This window comes from Pteropus vampyrus, unplaced genomic scaffold (assembly GCF_000151845.1).
Source record: "Pteropus vampyrus isolate Shadow unplaced genomic scaffold, Pvam_2.0 Scaffold223, whole genome shotgun sequence".
Lineage (NCBI taxonomy): Eukaryota > Metazoa > Chordata > Mammalia > Chiroptera > Pteropodidae > Pteropus > Pteropus vampyrus.
This window is the reverse complement of record NW_011889004.1, coordinates 937,780-954,764: the sequence shown is the minus strand read 5'-3', so window position 1 is coordinate 954,764 and position 16,985 is coordinate 937,780. Positions and strand designations below refer to the sequence as shown.

Below are 16,985 nucleotides of genomic sequence, written 5' to 3'. Positions count from 1 at the left end.
GATACCCACATGACCTGCTCTGTCAATTCCTGTTCTGTCAATTCCATCAGATCTTGAGCTAGTGAGGCTTTCCCACACTGCCCTGCATGTGCCCTGTCTCTCTTACTCTGTCCATAGCACTGGTCATCCCTCTCTCACTGGAATAAGTTCCATTAGGACAGGAGCTGTCTAATTATTGTTGCATATCCAGCCCCATAGAAATGTCTAGGGTATGTGAGATGCTCAGTAATGATTTGTTGCATGACAATTAGAAGTATGCTCTCAGTTAAGACCTGGGTTGCACACTGACCTCCTAGACCCAGTTTATATGCTGTTGCTCTTGAGGGTAGGTGTTAACCTAAGACCTGAGAGACTATGTGCCGGGGAGCCAAGAGGAGTAGGTGTGCCAGTGTTCTGTCTTTGCTCTTTTGACTCAGGAGTAATGGTGGTTGGGGTTGGCGCTCTGAGATTGGTGGTGTGAGGAGGTGGCTATTGCATGGTTTTACTTGGTTTCCCCATCCTTACGGACTGACTGTGGACCGAAATGTTCTCGGAAATGTCCAGGAAGGATGGCTCAGCTGGGCTGACCTTCCCCGAGAGAATGTGTACCCTGTTGCTTCATTTTTATCCCATTGGACTTCCATAGGTGAAACTGGTGCAACATACCTATTCCTGCCTCTTTGGAACATTCCTGTGCAACAATGCTAAGGAGAGAGGAGAAAAGCATACTCAGGAACGGACGTGTTCCGTGTGGTCACTGCTTCGAGCAGGCAACAAGGCTTTCAAAAACCTACTGTATTCCTCTCAATCAGAAGCCGTATGTATCTTTCAGCCTTTCCTCTCTGATCAGCAGAAGGAATTTGAGGGCAGGGACATATGGGAGCCTTTTTAGTAGAGACCGTTTTCTCGAAGGCATCTCTGTTGTCTGTGGATGGGTTGGGTCCATTTTTTTCGCTGCTGTTCTGTCTTGAGAAAGGCCTGTTTTCTGGTGATGCTCTGACCTGCTTCTGACCACTTTTGTTCAGGGTGGTTTGATTTAATATACATCTCTGCTGTGCTACTCTAGACATAAATCTTTTCTGGCACCTCTGCCAGAACTTAACTCATTCCTAGCATGTTCTAACGAGTGGTAGAGGCACTTAAGTTGTTTTCTGGATGCACCTGGTAGTTCAGAAGGAGCTGCCACCAGGCCCCCAACACTCTTCCAGTGTCAACAGGTGATGATACCCACTACATATTCTGTCTCAAAGAGCAGAAAACTGTATGTGACATTAACATGTGCGTCTGTGTGATTCTCTGCTCATGTAGAGAACTGGCAGGCCCTCTAAGACTTTATTCCTCAAGGGAACACCTTCTGTTAAACAGAAAAGGAGGCACTTAAATCTGTGTTGATAACATGTTAATGTTACTTTTGTCAGAATGTGTCTTCAATTTTAAAGTCAGAAGGAGATTTATAGGAGATTATATTGCTTTGCCTGGACTTTTGCACTTCTCACCACATTTAAGTAGTGAGAGGAAAGGTTTAAGCTGACTGCTTTTGTCTCCTTCACTGTGCCTGCCGAGGAAGTAACAATCCAGGAATAAAATTCCCTCCTTTTTACATGACTAATTTAAACGATCCTATAAAACAGGCTTGACAGTATCTTCTGAAGCCAAGTTTTTGTAGCAGGAAACAGACAATCACCGTCATCTAGTGAAGTGACTCACTTCTTATGCAGTAAATGCAACAAATGAAGCTGATGAAAGTCAGCTTTCGATAAAGGTGATCTGAGAAGTGGATTCTTATAAAATCCTTTAGGTGTTCATGCCCACAAAAAGCTCTGAGGTGAAAAATGTTGCCTAATCGTGTATATAGGCCCCCTTGGGAGATAGACCTGTACCCTCTGATGCTAACTTCCTTTGGAGATATGCCAAGACCTATTGGGTGTTCCTGCTTTGTGCTTGTTCTTGACCTTCATTTCTAGACAATTCTAAAAGACTTGTTGGGACCTGTTTAAACCTGTGTCCTCTACTCTCTTCTCAGGTGCTGTACCCTGTGTGTCACGTGCGTAACCTGATGTTGTGGAGTGCAGTGTACCTACCTTGTCCATCTCCATCCACCCCTGTGGATGACAGCTGTGCGCCATATCCAGCCCCTGGCAGCAGCCCTGATGATCCACTCTTGAGCCGGTGAGCCCAGGATTAAAGCCAAGGCCTCAAGTCTTGTGTATTTCTCTGTTAGGACATGCTCGTGGTTGGTCAGAAATGATGATATTGGCTAGCTCCACACATTTTATATCTCTGAAGCTTTCTCAGGGAAGGTATAAGAGTTTTGGGCTATGAGGCCATAAGAGCCTCATTTCCTGAAGGATGTTTGGGTCCATTGGTACATCACTGCTTGCACCAAGCAGTACTTCAGCGATGGAGCAAATCCTCTGGGTGCCTTGTGACCCTCTGACTTGAATTTCAGCCACTGAATTAGCTTTATTAAGTTCAGACTTATAAATAATAACTTAAAATACTGTAATCAGAAAATTAGCATTACTATTTTTCTTTGCCACTAGTTGAGAAACAGCAGTATTAATGCAGGACAGGGCAAATTTCCCCAAGTGGGCCTGCACAGAGAGAGTTTTTTGAGCTCAATAAGAGTTCAAATGCCTGCCAAGTTTGAGTCAAAAGGAAAGTTTAGTAGAGAAGGGCAAAAGCAAAGAAAAGAGAAAAGTAAAGACAAAAGCCAAGACAAGGTAAAAAAGCCGTGTCAAGGGGAATCTAGTTTGTATATCTTTCTTAATTTTTGTGAATTACAGTTTAAAGACTTTGTTTACCCATTTTTCTTTGATATGGGCAAACCGTGAGAAAGGATAAGAATATGCCCCTTTGAAAAGGTATGAACATGTTGTGTGAAAGACCTGCCAGCAGTTCCTAGCCTTTGATCCATAGGATCCCCATGATTTTAGCTATAGAGAATGATTTTATTTTGTGTAGGGTGCCACTTAAGGACTCTGTTTTCCCTTCATGGTGTGGAGAAATGATTTGTTAGCAATCCCAGCAGAAATCTTCCTTTGTTCTGCAGGTTTCCTCTTGATCTGGCTGTAGGGTTGAACAGCCTATTGCAGTCTCTGACTATAGCTTCATTTAATTCTCTTGCCTCCTCCATATGTTATTTTCCCCTCAGAGATTTTATTCTCTTATTCTTAAGGGGATGTCGAGGGATAGAAAGTCTGTCTTCTGTAACTTCTTCAAAGCTGATATAGGTCTGTAGTCTCTGTCTGCTGTGAATAAAAATCTCTGGAAGTCTATTCTAAGAGCCCTAGATGCAGAGAACATGGGGTTGTTCCAGAATTTGGAAGTAGCAGGAAGCTTTGCAGTCTAGAAGAGATAAATTTAGCAAAAAGATTGAAAAGCAAAGGTCAAAAATTAGTAGTAGAGGTAATTGACAATGAAGTTATTTTTCCATGAGTTTGTTAATTTAAGGTAAAGACATACAGTGAAATGAGATTGAATTATTTTGAAGAGAGAGTAGTTGCATAGACACTGGGCTAAGAGAATAATTATCCCTGATCTCTTGGGACATGTGGACTTACCTATTTTCCAGAATAAGAGTTTAAGATCTTACATAGGTTCACAGGAATAGGTCGCACTTCATGTTCAGTTTTCTGCACGGAACTTGTAAGAAACTGGTTTGAGGCAAATGTACCCAGCTGTTGATTCCTTGTAATTTGACAGCAGTTGTGGAGCTTAATAAAACTTGGTAGGGCCCTTTCCTTTTGTGTTGAGGGCTGACCTTCACTAGATCGCAGGGAAGGAGCTGTTCTGCCATGAAGGAAACCCCGACCCAGAAGTATCTTATCTACCAATGGTTTAGCACTGGGTTCCCCACAAATGTGCATTGTGTGATGGGCAAGGGCTGCCCCCTTTCCAGCTGTGTCCCGTTTCCCAGACGAGGGGCTCTCTACTGGATCTTGATCCTGACGTACCTCAGAGTCTCATTTTCCCCAAATTTCTTTCTTATAGGCTACCAAAGACTAGATCATTTGACAATCTGACCACAGCCTGCGACAACACAGTGCCTCTAGCCAGCCGGCGTAGTAGCGACCCAAGCCTGAACGAGAAGTGGCAGGAACACCAGCACAGGCGCTCGCTAGAGTTGAGCAGCCTGGCTGGTCCTGGAGAGGAGTCTTTTGATTCTGACAGCCTGGGGAAGTCAGCCAAAGTGCTGGGTGGCGCTGAGCTGTCTGTTGCAGCTGGAGTAGCCGAGGGGCAGATGGAGAACATTTTGCAAGAGGCCACCAAAGAGGAGAGTGGGGTGGAGGAGCCTCCCCACAGGGGGAGCATCGAGATGCAGGACGATAAAGAGGAAGCGCTCTTAGAAAAAGTGAGCCGGGGGAAGGTCCATGAGGGCTCAGTCATTGTGCTTCGTCAAGCATCAGAACTGGATGCTGCTGCTCTGAGGAGCCAACCAGGCATCAGTCTTTCTCTCTTCTCACAGGGTATTCCTGAGCAGCAGGGTGGGCACAGTGTTCTTCCCAGTTCTCTCCAGGAGCCCTCCAGGAGAGAAGATGCCCAGGAGGTCCCTGTGGAACAGTTTCAAATAGAAGCTATTGCAGAGGACAGGGAGGAAGCAATTCTTCCAATCCCAGTAGATATAAAAATTGGTTATGGTACCTCACCGTCAAGTTCTCTGCTGCCCTCCCAAGTCTTATTTGAGGACAGAGGACCAAACATAGACAGTTCTATGGACATGTTAATGGAAGATAAAGTGAAGTCAGAAGGTGGGCCCCAAGGCCATCATAGACCTTGCCTGATAAACAGTGGCGGGTTCAGTGGCAAGGACATGCTTCCTGAAGCCATGGAGCCCAGGCCTCCAGAGAGGAGCCTGGCTGACAGGCCCCAAGCGGGATCTGTGGTGCATAGAACTTCCCCTGACAGCACACACAGCCCCGCACATTCTCCTTGTGCCTTGCCTATAGCCGAATGTAAAGAGGGGCTTGTGTGCAATGGTGCCCCAGAGACTGAAAATAAGGCCTCAGAGCAACCCCCAGGGCTTAGCACCCTCCAGAAGTACCCCACCCCCAACGGGCACTGCGCCAATGGGGAAGCTGGTAGGAGCAAGGACTCACTGAGCCGCCAGCTGTCCACCACAAGCTGCAGCTCTGCCCACTTACACTCGAGGAACTTGCACCACAAGTGGCTGCACAGCCAGTCAGGGAGGCCATCTGCAGCTGGCAGTCCTGACCAGCCTTCCCGCAGCCACTTGGATGATGATGGCATGCCTGTGTACACGGACACTATCCAACAGCGTCTGCGTCAGATTGAGTCAGGCCACCAACAGGAAGTGGAGACCTTGAAGAAACAAGTCCAGGAGCTGAAGAGTCGCCTGGAGAGCCAGTATCTGACCAGCTCCCTACGCTTCAATGGGGATTTTGGGGATGAAGTGGTGAGTATACCGTTCTCCATAGCTGCCCAAGAACACAGTGCACACTGAAGCTGGGCACCCTTTGTGCCTAGTGCTTGGTGATTGGTACAGATTTCTAAAAGAATTGGTAAGGTCCAGGGTACCCCTTTTGAGAGAGGCTGGAGATCAGCCTCAGCCACATGAATGGCAGTCTGTCTCTTTTTCTTTTCTGCTTTGCTTTCTTTCCATGGGTGTCCTGTTTAGTTAGAATAGAAAGAGAGTTAGCACTCACTCACTACATGATTGGTCGAATCTGGAGTATATGTCTTAAAGGCATGAACTCTTGGGCAGAATGGCATTTGTAGGGCAGTGTCAAATATTCCTGTCAAATTGTAGTTCCTCTCCAACCCTAGTAGCTAGTAAACTGTTAGCTGCCCCAAACATGAGTTATAGCTGTGAAGGTTTAGTTTTCTTTTAAGATATTCGTACCCACCCTGTGGCAGATGATGGCCATAGAAATGGAGAGAAGGGATTGATTTCTAGCACTGTTGGGTCCTGGTGACTAGAAGTAAGCATACCTGAGGGGAGGTTGTCAGGGAGGCTCTTTCCTCACTGGGTGTTTAAGTACTCAGTGTTCAAGTACAAGTGTGAGCCTGGCTCTGAAGTAGTCAGCGTACATTAAAGGCGAGCTCATCCAATGACTTTCAATTAAAACTGACTTCTTATTTTTTTCCTTTATACTGATGATAATTTCTCATTTTCCCAAGAGTCCTTCAGAGAAAGGAGGACATGCCCAAAGTACTCAGTTTCAACACACAGATGTAAGTGGCAAGGTTGGATTGACAGGCCCACTGGAGCAGCTGACACTTTGAGTTCCCATTTCATCCTGGTCACTTCTGTCCCACTCACTTCCTAGAACCCAAGGCCCATCTTTCCACTCCAAAGTCACTGCACACAGCCTTAGACCTGTATCTCTCTTCCAGCTGAGCTCAGCCCTGTCTCTGCACCTGCTCAACCCAATTCTTAATGGCTCATGCACCTACAGATTCAGCAGCCTTAACACCTAGGCCTACCCAAAGTCCCTTCTTTTCCAAGCCCTGTCTTCTGGGAGGAGACCAGGTTCATTCTCTTCAGCTGTGTTTGTTTGCCAACAGACTTCAATCCCCGACTCGGAAAGCAATCTGGATCAGAACTGTTTGTCTCGCTGCAGCACAGAGATTTTCTCTGAAGCCAGCTGGGAGCAGGTGGATAAACAGGACACGGAGGTACAGCCTCAGCCCCTGTTCTGAGTGCCATCCATGCAACTGTTTTGCAGTTTTTCTCTATCCCCATTCCTACCCTATGTCCCTGGCCAAGGAATGACCTCATATCACACTTAGCCTTGAGCCTCTGTGAATCTCAATGCCTGTGAATACCCATCAATCCTCGAATTTCTGAGCCAGGGAGACTCAGCAAGCTGGCCCTCTCTCCTCATTGCTTCTATGAACTCGAGCTTTGCCAGCTCTCATAGTAACCCAGGTTGCTGCTGCCTGCCACTTTATCTCAAGAAAATTTGGAGTCCCCTCCAGGGAAACGATTTGGACGCCTTTCTTGTACTGCTGACATAAGACCTGCTGGTCTGGTGCCACTGGAGCCAGTGTGGTCCTTGTGACTCTTGCTGCCCCCAGCATGGCTCTGCTGGCTCCAGCTGGATGGCCCATTTTCTGTCACTAACCTGGCCCTATCTGTTTTGCAGATGACCCGTTGGCTCCCTGACCACCTGGCTGCCCATTGCTATGCGTGCGACAGCGCCTTCTGGCTCGCCAGCAGGAAGCACCATTGCAGGTGCCATTAGGGAATGTGGTGGGATGGGCCAAGGTGTGGGGGCTAAGATTTGGCCCACAGAGCCTGTAGATTGGAGAGAGGCAGGCATCTGGCTGGCAGTATTCTAAGGCAAACCCCAGGGTCTAAAGGACCCTGACTCATGCTTTATGCCCCTGAAATTGGTATTTGCAGAAATGCATTTGGTGTCTCTTCCAATCAAAGCGATTGTGACTAAATTTTGGAGCGTGCAAATGATATCCCTTTTTGTTTTGTTTTATTTAGCTTCCTGAATTGGTAGAGCAACAGCCACTACCCAAACCACACCACTTCTTATTTCTAAAATAAAATTGCTTCCCATTCAACATGGCTGCTATCAGCAAAAATAGTTTTCCTGCTGTGGGCAAGGAACTTAATTTTCTTACTCCTTATCTTACTCCGTGACCCCAAACTTGTTTTCCTTTTGCCAGTCATGAGCAGAAGTAGCTGGGAGGAGTAGTGAGACAGCTGAGGACACAATCTTCAATCCTTAAGGCCCCTGACTTCTTTCTTTCTTCCTTCTTGTTTGAGTTGTGAGTTGCTAGGGATGTTTTGCCCCAGCCGGGGTGGTGACTGGAAGCTGTTCAGTGTTCTTGGAATAGGAAGTTTATCTGAATTGTGGCACGGCCCACACACATGAGTGAACCTGGATTGAAAGTGGAACCATCTCTTTGTCTAGTAATGATGTTTCTAGGACTGTATATCTTCCTGCCCTGCTCCCCAAACCCAGATGTCTAAAGTTGGCTGCTCCTCTGAGCTCTTTCTCCCCTCCTTGCAGGGACACTGACCGTGTTGATCAAACGTGGTGAGCATTTGCAACAACCTGTCTGTGATGTCTGCACATCTACAATAACTTCTCCACACTAACACTGCCATTTCCCCTTCTCTGCACTCATTGGGATGAGGCGTGGGGCTGGAGACACAGGCAGGCAGGTGGGCTTGGGAGAGAACCAAAGCAGCCGGCTGAGTAGACCGTTAGGGCTGAGTCGAGCTGCAGCCCTATACTCCCCTCCTGACTGCATAGGTCAGCTGAGCTGAGCCATCTTGCTTGTGATGAGAAGCGATGCTTCAGCAGGAGCTAGTCTTATGAAGTAGCCTTTTGGGTTTTTAGAGCTCCTTCTTTTGGGTCAGTTATTCATTGAGAAGCCAGAATGATGCTAATGACTTCTAAGTCAAAGAGCATCACTACTCCTTTTTTTAAAGGGATCAAAATTGAACAGAGGTTGTCTTTCCAGAGAACTGTTTCAACATGAAAGACTCTAAAGGAAAACTCTAGGGTCTGTCAGGATCCCCTGAAAGAAGTCAAATTGAAAAGCTTAACTGATCAAATTCATGTCAGGCTTTTGAGCCGAACTCTAGCAGGTATGTTAAATAAATGTAGATATTCAGAAATAGATTTAGGTAATTTTTCTGTGTAACCACAGGTTCTTGCTGACTTGACTCATGCTTTTCGGAAACAGAGTTGTGAAGTACTGCATTCTAGAAGATGAAGTTGTGTGTGTTTTAATTTTCTGTCCTTCTATTGCCCTGTGTCTAGCCTTTTCCTTTTGTGGGGTTTGTTTTTTTTTTTTTTCCTCTATCTCAAAAAGATATTCCGTATTCTCCCCTCTGTGCCTAAGTGGTCCTTAATCCAGCAGTAGGTTTGCATTCTGAGGAGCATAAATGAAAAGATAGTGAGTGATGCTGGCTAAGGAGGAGGATTTCCCTTCGCTGCTTTCCCCATGTCTTTGGTGGGCTGTGTCAGGCTCCTTGAAGTCTCCTATTCTTGGGTTCGAGATTGATTTGTCATTTGGGCCCAGAAAAAGTGGGATTGTAAAATGGGCAGAAACTCACCTTCTTCCCGTTCCCTTTCCTGTTAGCTGTGAAGAGCATGTTTGGGTGTGTGGATCTGTCCTGCACAGACACATCAGAGCCAGGCTTTCAAGTGGAGGAGAGGAAGGCCTGGGGCCTGGGTATAGTCAGGCCTTCAGGTAGAGCTCTGATATTCCCTGGAGATGCATGCGAGCAAGGGAGTGAGTCATAATCAATTGACACCTATCTAATAAGGGGGTGTATGTGCACGTGCGTTCATCTGTGTTCTTGTCCTTTCACGCTGCGCATGTATCTGTCACTGGTTGCTTGTCTCCTGGCTTTGCATGCTGAAAGCAGAGTGGTCCTAGATGGCAGCAGTCTCTTTTCCATGTTGCTGCCTCTGAGCCTCTAGGAAAGTGGCCCTTTGGGCAAGGCTTCTAATTCCTTACCTGGGTTGGATAGTGTCTCTCATCTAAGGGGCTTGGAGGCAGTTCCATTGAACTCTGGCCTCTCCTTGATTATAAGCTGCACGGAGGTCATTGCCCAGGTAGGTGTGACCACTGGGTTTTCCTGAGTCAGGACTTACCCATAGAGCTAACCGCTGCTTCTGCCCTGGGCCTATTTGTTCTCACAGATCTCTCTTGAGCAGCATCTTCTGTATACCTGGTAACGTTGAGCCATAGTGATGAGGCAGCCAAGTGAAAGTGGCATGTGACTGTGCTAGGTAGGGATCCTCTCCCTGCCTGGCTTTTTCATGGCTAGACAAATGGAAGTGTTCGCTCTTAGAGAGGAGTCTCCAGCACATTCAAATTACATACAACAAAGTTCTGTCTTCTAAAGTTGGTTTCCCCACCCCATACCTGTTACCGAAACTAACATTGTTTTGTTTCTTTTCCTCATCTCAAGGAGTTGTGGGAACGTATTCTGCTCCAGTTGTTGTAACCAGAAGGTTCCAGTTCCCAGTCAGCAGCTCTTTGAACCCAGTCGAGTGTGCAAGTCTTGCTATAGTAGCCTACATCCCACGAGCTCCAGCATTGACCTTGAACTGGATAAGCCCATTGCTGCCACTTCAAACTGAAGCTCAGTGACCTGGGGCGGACAGAGGCCAAGCTGCTGTTCTTTTGACAGGCCCACACAGCCTGGGCAGACTGAGAGGCCCGTGCACTTTGGAATGGGGGCATGGAACCACCTGTGCAGAGTGACAGAAATTCAGGATGTACCACTGGATTGTAGATTGATTTTTCTTTCCTGTTTTTTTCCTCCCCCTTTCCCATACTCCTTTTGCCTCCCCAAAAGAAAAAAGTCCCCTGGTTGTCTTTAAAAAATTTTTTTTGGAATGGAAGACCAGAGGTTGCCAGGCCCCCTGTAACTAGTGAGCTGCTTGTTGTTAGGTGATGCTGAGGCTTGGCTTGGTTCCTCAAGATGGGAGGAGGCTGGTCAGAGTTGAGTAGAGGCCTGAGATAGTAAATGAGGAAGAAGCCAGTGCTGACATCTGTGACCATTCCTTGTGCCACTGCCACATCAGAGCTGGTTGGAAAAAATCTTTGCTGCTGAGGAGACTGGAAGCATCTTCCTTAAGAGCATTACCCAGGGTGCCCTCTTCCTTCTGTGAGAGGCTGGGATAGGCATTTGGAGAGAAAAAGTGGGATTGTAAAATGTAAAATTGTGAAATGGATAAAAGGCCCCACTTTGGGAAAGGAAGATGTATACTCTTCTGAGGCAAATGAGAGAGCCTGGGCTGGGTGGCCAGCTTGTTCTCTCCCGTGGGATTCTGTTTTTAACTTGACCCAGATTGTGTAGGGCTCCCTTTACTGTCATGGATGTGCCTCCCTCATCCAGGCTACGTAGTGCTTCCCACCCTCAGGCATTGAAGTGCAGACTGACCAGAGTGCGTTTTCCTGTTGCTGTGGCCAAGGTCAAAGCCTGTCCTGCGCCCAGGTACCTGGAAGCCCCTTCTGGGGCCTGGTTCCTCAAACAATCTCTAATCAACTAGCACAGGGAAATCCAGACTCAGGGTTCCAAAAATTTCCCATTCCCAAACCAAACAAACCATGGACCTCCCTCTTAAGGGGTAGAATCAGCCTTTTAGAGTGCAAGCCTCTGGAAAACGGAGTATGTCCCATACAATCAGCCTTCTTCCTCTTCCCTTTCTTGGGGTAGCAGGAAGGGCCCAGCAGTCTCCCTGCCCTGCTCCTGTGCTGCTGGCCAGCAGTGAGGGCCTACTTGGTGACTCTACAGCCCTTAGGGAAGTGACACAGCCTATAGGCAGTTTGGGGCACCTTTCCTCAATAAGCTTTGATATGGTCCAAAAAGAGCCTTAAATCAAGAATATTTGTGGTGGAGGTGGGTATGGGGGAGGGGTGGAGAGGAGTTTAGGTTTCTGCTTTGTAATCTTGGCATCCATGTTTTGTGCCTGCCCTCCCTCTTGGGGGAAGGGCCATGCTTGGCTCTGCTAAAAGCTGCTAACTGGTAACGGCGGATTGGGGTGATCAGTTGGGGTGAGACCAGGGAACTCTTCTGACCCTTTGGAAGCAGCTCCCTGGTCATGGGCAAGTTGTGTCTCAGGAAGGTGGCTCCTGTGTGTACCTGGGTATGGTTAAGACGTGGCCCAGAAGCCTTCCCTGGAGCTGTCAGTCCGGGCAAAGCCAAGAGCATCTGAGCACGTCTTCCACCTCCCAGTGGCAGCAGGTTGCTCAGAGTTTGAATTTAGTGAAACAGGGTGTAGTTCTTCTCCGCACTCTGTGTGGTCTGCCCGTGCAGGTAGGGAGAAGTCAATCTAATTGAAGATTGTGCAGTTCCTAGTGACAGGTGCCAAGAGGTTATGATACGGGTTTCTTGGGTCTGATGTACAGTGTGAATAAATGCTTGCAGCTCTTAGCCCTTTTTTGATCAATGAAGCACTTTTTTATTAATATTTTTCTTTGTATGTAAAGGAGGAACCGTAACTCTCCGTAGCTGTACATATAACCCTTTTCTCCTAAAGAGGAGTCAGTCAGTGCTCCTATATTTTTCATTTTTTTGTCAAAGCAAGAAGGAAATACTTTAGAACTGTTAAATATATAAATAAAGTGAATAAAGTTTAGTGTTCTGCATGGTAGCATTTGCTAACACGTTCTAATTCTTTTCCCATGATTTATTCCCTTTTCATCCCTCTTCCCTTTTACACAGAAGCAGTTTGAGGTGCTGCTGGGTAACTGGACTTTGGCAAAGGAAAACAACAGATTTCTTTTCAACTCTGGACCTTGGCAAAGAGCCATACCATGATGCCCAAGCACAGAAACACTTTCCTTAATGGTTTTTCCCCTAACATCTCCAAAGCTAAGAAGGCCAATCAGCCGGGCATTCTGACGATCAATGGTTCTTCCTTTTCTGAAGAACTGAACATCAGAAATAATTAAAACTACCTCTGGCCTCCAGGCTCCTTTTTTTTTTTTTTTTTTGCTGCTGCTCTGATTTCAGGGCACCCAGTACTTTGGCCCTTAACCCCACCTACCCAGGGAGCATCAGCTGTACCTGTAGCAGTGGTTAAGCAGAGTGTTCTGCATGCAGTGGAGCGAAAGGAGATGTTGGGGAGAGGGTGACTAGAAAGTGCTTCTTTCTTGTTCTTAACTCATTTCCTGTTTAGAAAAAAAAGTGCAGCTCACTGCCAGCGTTCATTTAACATCATGTGTAGGGAATGCTACGTTTTCTAGGATTTGAAATTTTCAGTGATTGAGAATTACTATGTTTTGTAAATGGAAATACCACTACTAAAAACAGGATATTATAAATAGAATCATCATTTGTTTCCAAAAACTATCGGTATACTAGAGCGATGTGAAAATAATAATAAAAGTGAAATATTTCATGGCAAACTTTGGGGTAAGGTTAGAACTATAATCTTGAGTTATCTTGGGGTAAATGCAGCTGCAAATGTCATTGGCGAGTATTCTCGGGGGCAAATGGGAAATGTGTTAAATGAGAGAGTATGGGGGGGCACAGAGACCTTTGAGCAGAAACTGAATTGAATGTGATTGGATTATGTGCCTAACTAGAGGTCTCCTAGTTATAAGGAACCTCTGCTCCTTAGATATGCAACCAGCTGAGCAAACAGCTGAGCAAGGCCATAGCTTCTAGTCACTTGTTGACTAGTTCTTGCTCTTCACAGAGGTGGATTTTATTTCCCCTGCGTCACTGTTGGGTATCCTTCAAGGGAGGTTTTGTTACATGGTTCCTCCCTAGGGAAGGTTGGTGTTAAGTGGCGCCCAGCTCTAGGGTCCCCAACCCAGTATATCTGTGGTGGGTAGTCTGGGCTCTGAAGAGTGACCTTAGTGCCCCACTGAGGGCCTCAGGCTTTTCAGGGTCACTTTCTGGATGTACTTCTGCTTAGTACACAAGCACTTAAAAACAGCCCAGCTGGTTCTAGTATGAAATGTTTGAGCCCATGTTTGAGAATTAGCCTGTCTTCTGGAAGGAGAAGATAACATCTCAGCTGCCTTCAGTCCACTGGGGAGCCCAGTCCTAGTTTCAAACTAGTTTGTAAAAACCTGTATGTCATAGTCAACGTGTGTCTATACATAGCTCCTATTCCTGAGATCTAACGATTAGCCTTCAGTGAATTAAAACACTAGCAGAAGGAATCTAGCAAGTCTCTTGATGCCCATAGATAGGAAGCTGCTGAGAGCAGGAAGATGAAGAGCAAGGATGCTGGTGAGACCACAGTCTGTGTTGAAGGAATTGCCTTTGAAGTTGGCTGTAGGTGGAGAAAAGCGGTTCTCCAAGGACAAGGCCAGCTGTCTTTATCATGTGGAGTAATTTGGCCTCAAGCAATGGGGTATTAACAGTGACTGAGCAGCTTTGAACTTTCCTACCCTGGCACTCAACATTTCCCTTCTTTTTGTACTTTGGACTCCTTAATCTCCCTCCAGAAAATGATACGGCTGCCTTAATCCACTGGGCTTTTCTAGTGAGGATGTATAGAAAACTTTGTCTTCGGTAATTTTGCTAACATGCTCACTGTTCACTTCTATGTTAGCAAAGAATATTCTGAGAATTTAAAACAATTGTGGCAGATTTAAAGGAGGATGAATAAAATGGTGGCAGAGGATCTGTTAAACAATTTCTAGCTATTAAAAAATAACAAATGGGAACTGAGGGTATACTCTAGAATAGGTTACAGGCTATAGACCTTGAGATGGCTGATAGACTTGGCTGGTGCACACTGAGCCCGGGAAATCCATGCCTGTTGAAGCTGTTAACTTTTGCCCTGGCCTCTATTGATCTTTTAAGAATGAGGGCTGATTTGCAGGTGCTGTTGCAGGATTTCATTTAGCCGGTTCAAGTGACCACCCAATTGTTTGAGCTGAGGATAGGGCTAACAGCAGGGTTAAAAATGGGCCCTGGGCTGTGGGGCAAAATGACTGACTCTCCTTTTGAGATTTTGGATAACATAGCAGGAGTCTCAGCTGTTTCATTTCTAGTCACATTTTCTAAGAACATTTCTTCTAAGTTGAGGTTACTGACAAGATTTCTCAGGGGCAGGACTAGAATGTGTGAGGCTTCCGGAAGGAATAGGAGGCGACCCTTCTAAGCCTCTGACTGTTAAACATGCGTCTCACAGTCCCCAGCACATCACTGACAACTTTGTTCCTCACTCCTGTGTGCAGAGTTAATCTGCTGCTCATTCTATGCACATACCAGCTGCCTCCCCAGTCTAATAGGCCTCTTCTGGGCTAGGAGTTGCTCAAAGGCATGACAGGTATGGGAAAGGGAAAGGGTACGCTCTCAAGCAGAAATACAAAGTTTTAAATGCTATTTTATTTACTGCTTAGTTTTTCCATTCATATCTGAGTTCTAAATTTTTCTTACAGTGCTCATAGCAATTGCATTTTAATTGTATTTTCAGTGAAATTTGTTTTATATTGGCATTTAAAATTGGCCTTTAACTGCTTCCCAATTGGTTTGTAAGATTTCTTCTAAAAATGCAAGTATAACCGCAAGGCTCAGATGTTGTTTAAGAAATATACTGTGTTACTGCTGACTGACAGTAGTGCTTCACTATTGTAAGAGCATTGATTCTGCTGTAGCCTCAGTGACCATTTAAGCTAAATGTGTCATTTTCACCCACAGACAGTTGTTCAGCCCCTGGATTTGGGTTCTCTAGTCAGTGCTATGACCAGTGAATTAGGTGTCGGGTGAATCAGCTCATTCCCTTAATCGGTCTAGCAGAGAGGGAGGCCTGGCAAGGAAGGGGTGGCAGGGGACATGGAATCTGATTTAGAGGTGAAAGGGGACTTAGATTACCTAGTTTCATGGTTTTCATGCTATTCTGTCTGGCTTTTGTGGAGGGGGAACCCCCAGGCCCATTCAGTATTAGGTTTACAAGTAAGATCTGATTTGAAGGAAGGTTTGGTGCTTAAAGTCTGAAAATCATCGATTTATTCTAACCTCCTGGTTTTTGTTTTTTTTTGTTTTTTTTTTGTTTTTTTTTTTTTGAGGAAACTGAGAAAACAGCAAAGACTCATCCAGGGTTACTGATGAATTAACAGCAAAATTTGAATAAAAAACATTCTCTCCTGACCTCTCCCCCTCAATGCTCTGGGCTTCCAGAAGACAGCCTTAGATAAATAGCTGAGTTAGATAAATACCTGAGTTAGCCAAGCCAGAAATCTTAGAGGAGAGCTTAGTAGTTGCTACCAAAAGGCTTATACTATGAACCCCCCTGTCCCTCCTAACCAAAATCAAAAAGTTTTGATATTATAATCCAGTGTTTTTCTTTTTTTAACCTTGCAAATACATAAAAACAAATATATGTTTTTAGTATGAATTGTCTTAAGTTCAAGTCAACGTCGTCTTAAATCAGTGGGGTTGGTGGAGAGCATTTTTGACTAGTGCAAATGGGTTAATTGTGAACTGTCTCAACATCCAGTTTATTTCTGAATTTGTATGGTATAGAGAAAAACTCCCACTTTTGTATATATAGAAGTGGTTGCAGATGGTAATAGTTTGCCTGCAGTCTCTTGTTGTTACTGACAAAACAAATAGATGCTTGAAAAAAAGGATTCATAGACTATCCAATACCTGTTTTCAGTCCTCATTCTCCATATATCAGGTGAGAACCATCCAAAGGTTATAATCACTAAAATTATTCCATGGTGAGAGCCACTAGCATGGAGTTGCAGCTGGGCTTGGTGATCACAGCACCGATCCAGCATCCTCTTGATCAGTGACCCCTGAGAAGCCCATTCAAGCACAGCAATGGAGGCCTTACTGTGAAGTCTCAGCTAAACTAATGCATGTTTTACACCTGTGTGTACATATTAAAGATGATTTTTAATATTTAAAATGAAATTTGAAGTGAATATTTGCAGAGAACCCCTGAAACACTGCCACAGACGCCAGTATCAAAATCACTAGTTTGGTGGGAAGAATCTGGGGTTCTCGCCCACATCTGGGTTGGAATCCCAGCCCCACAGCACCAGCCGAGTTACTTGTGGGCAGGTGAGGAACTGAGCATTTCCTCGTCTGGAGCCGAGCATGTGCCATGGAATAGGGTTTGGAGGTGGGAGCTTAGCAAATGTTCTCTCCACTGTCTTTGAGATGAGATGGCATTTCTGTCTCTGGCTGCCGGCAGACATTCTGAGCTATCAGAGCCAGGCAGCACTTCCATTCCACCACATATTTAAAACTAGAAGACAGCTGGCTCTGCCCTGGCTTCTTCCACCTTACAAAGCTAAAATTTTGACCTTGAGGCATTCTCATCTGAGTTTTACAATAAATTGTAAACATGACTAGTCAAAGACTTTCAAGTTCATATATGTATTTTATTAAAGAATTTTTTAAAATGGTTTAAATACATGCAGGTCTGTAGGTACACTGACACTTTAAGATTAGAGAAAGAAACTGCTTGTTGGGGTTGAGGCATCTTAACTCTCTTGAGTCCTGTGAAAATTGATGTGGCCTCGCTTTACTGAAAACTGACGAGTTTTAGGTTCCTGACTAAAGACTGAGCCATAAGATGTAG

At 45.5% G+C, this 16,985-nt stretch overlaps 1 protein-coding gene across 16 annotated transcripts in view; it reads left to right on the top strand.

The window, feature by feature from the left end:
• Positions 1–16,312, top strand: part of MTMR3 (myotubularin related protein 3) — a 125,447-nt gene extending 109,135 nt beyond the window's left edge. For 8 of the 16 annotated variants that reach the window (XM_011373339.2, XM_011373336.2, XM_011373337.2 and 5 more), the window contains 7 exons: positions 626–796; positions 2,003–2,148; positions 3,973–5,395; positions 6,508–6,618; positions 7,089–7,177; positions 7,971–7,997; positions 9,890–16,312. In XM_011373339.2, coding sequence (XP_011371641.1) covers positions 626–796; positions 2,003–2,148; positions 3,973–5,395; positions 6,508–6,618; positions 7,089–7,177; positions 7,971–7,997; positions 9,890–10,061 — 2,139 coding nt within the window. In that variant the 3' untranslated portion in view covers positions 10,062–16,312. The other 8 variants (XR_002783538.1, XM_011373343.2, XR_002783539.1 and 5 more) reach the window with 8 other exon arrangements.
• The last annotated feature ends 673 nt before the right edge of the window (positions 16,313–16,985 follow it).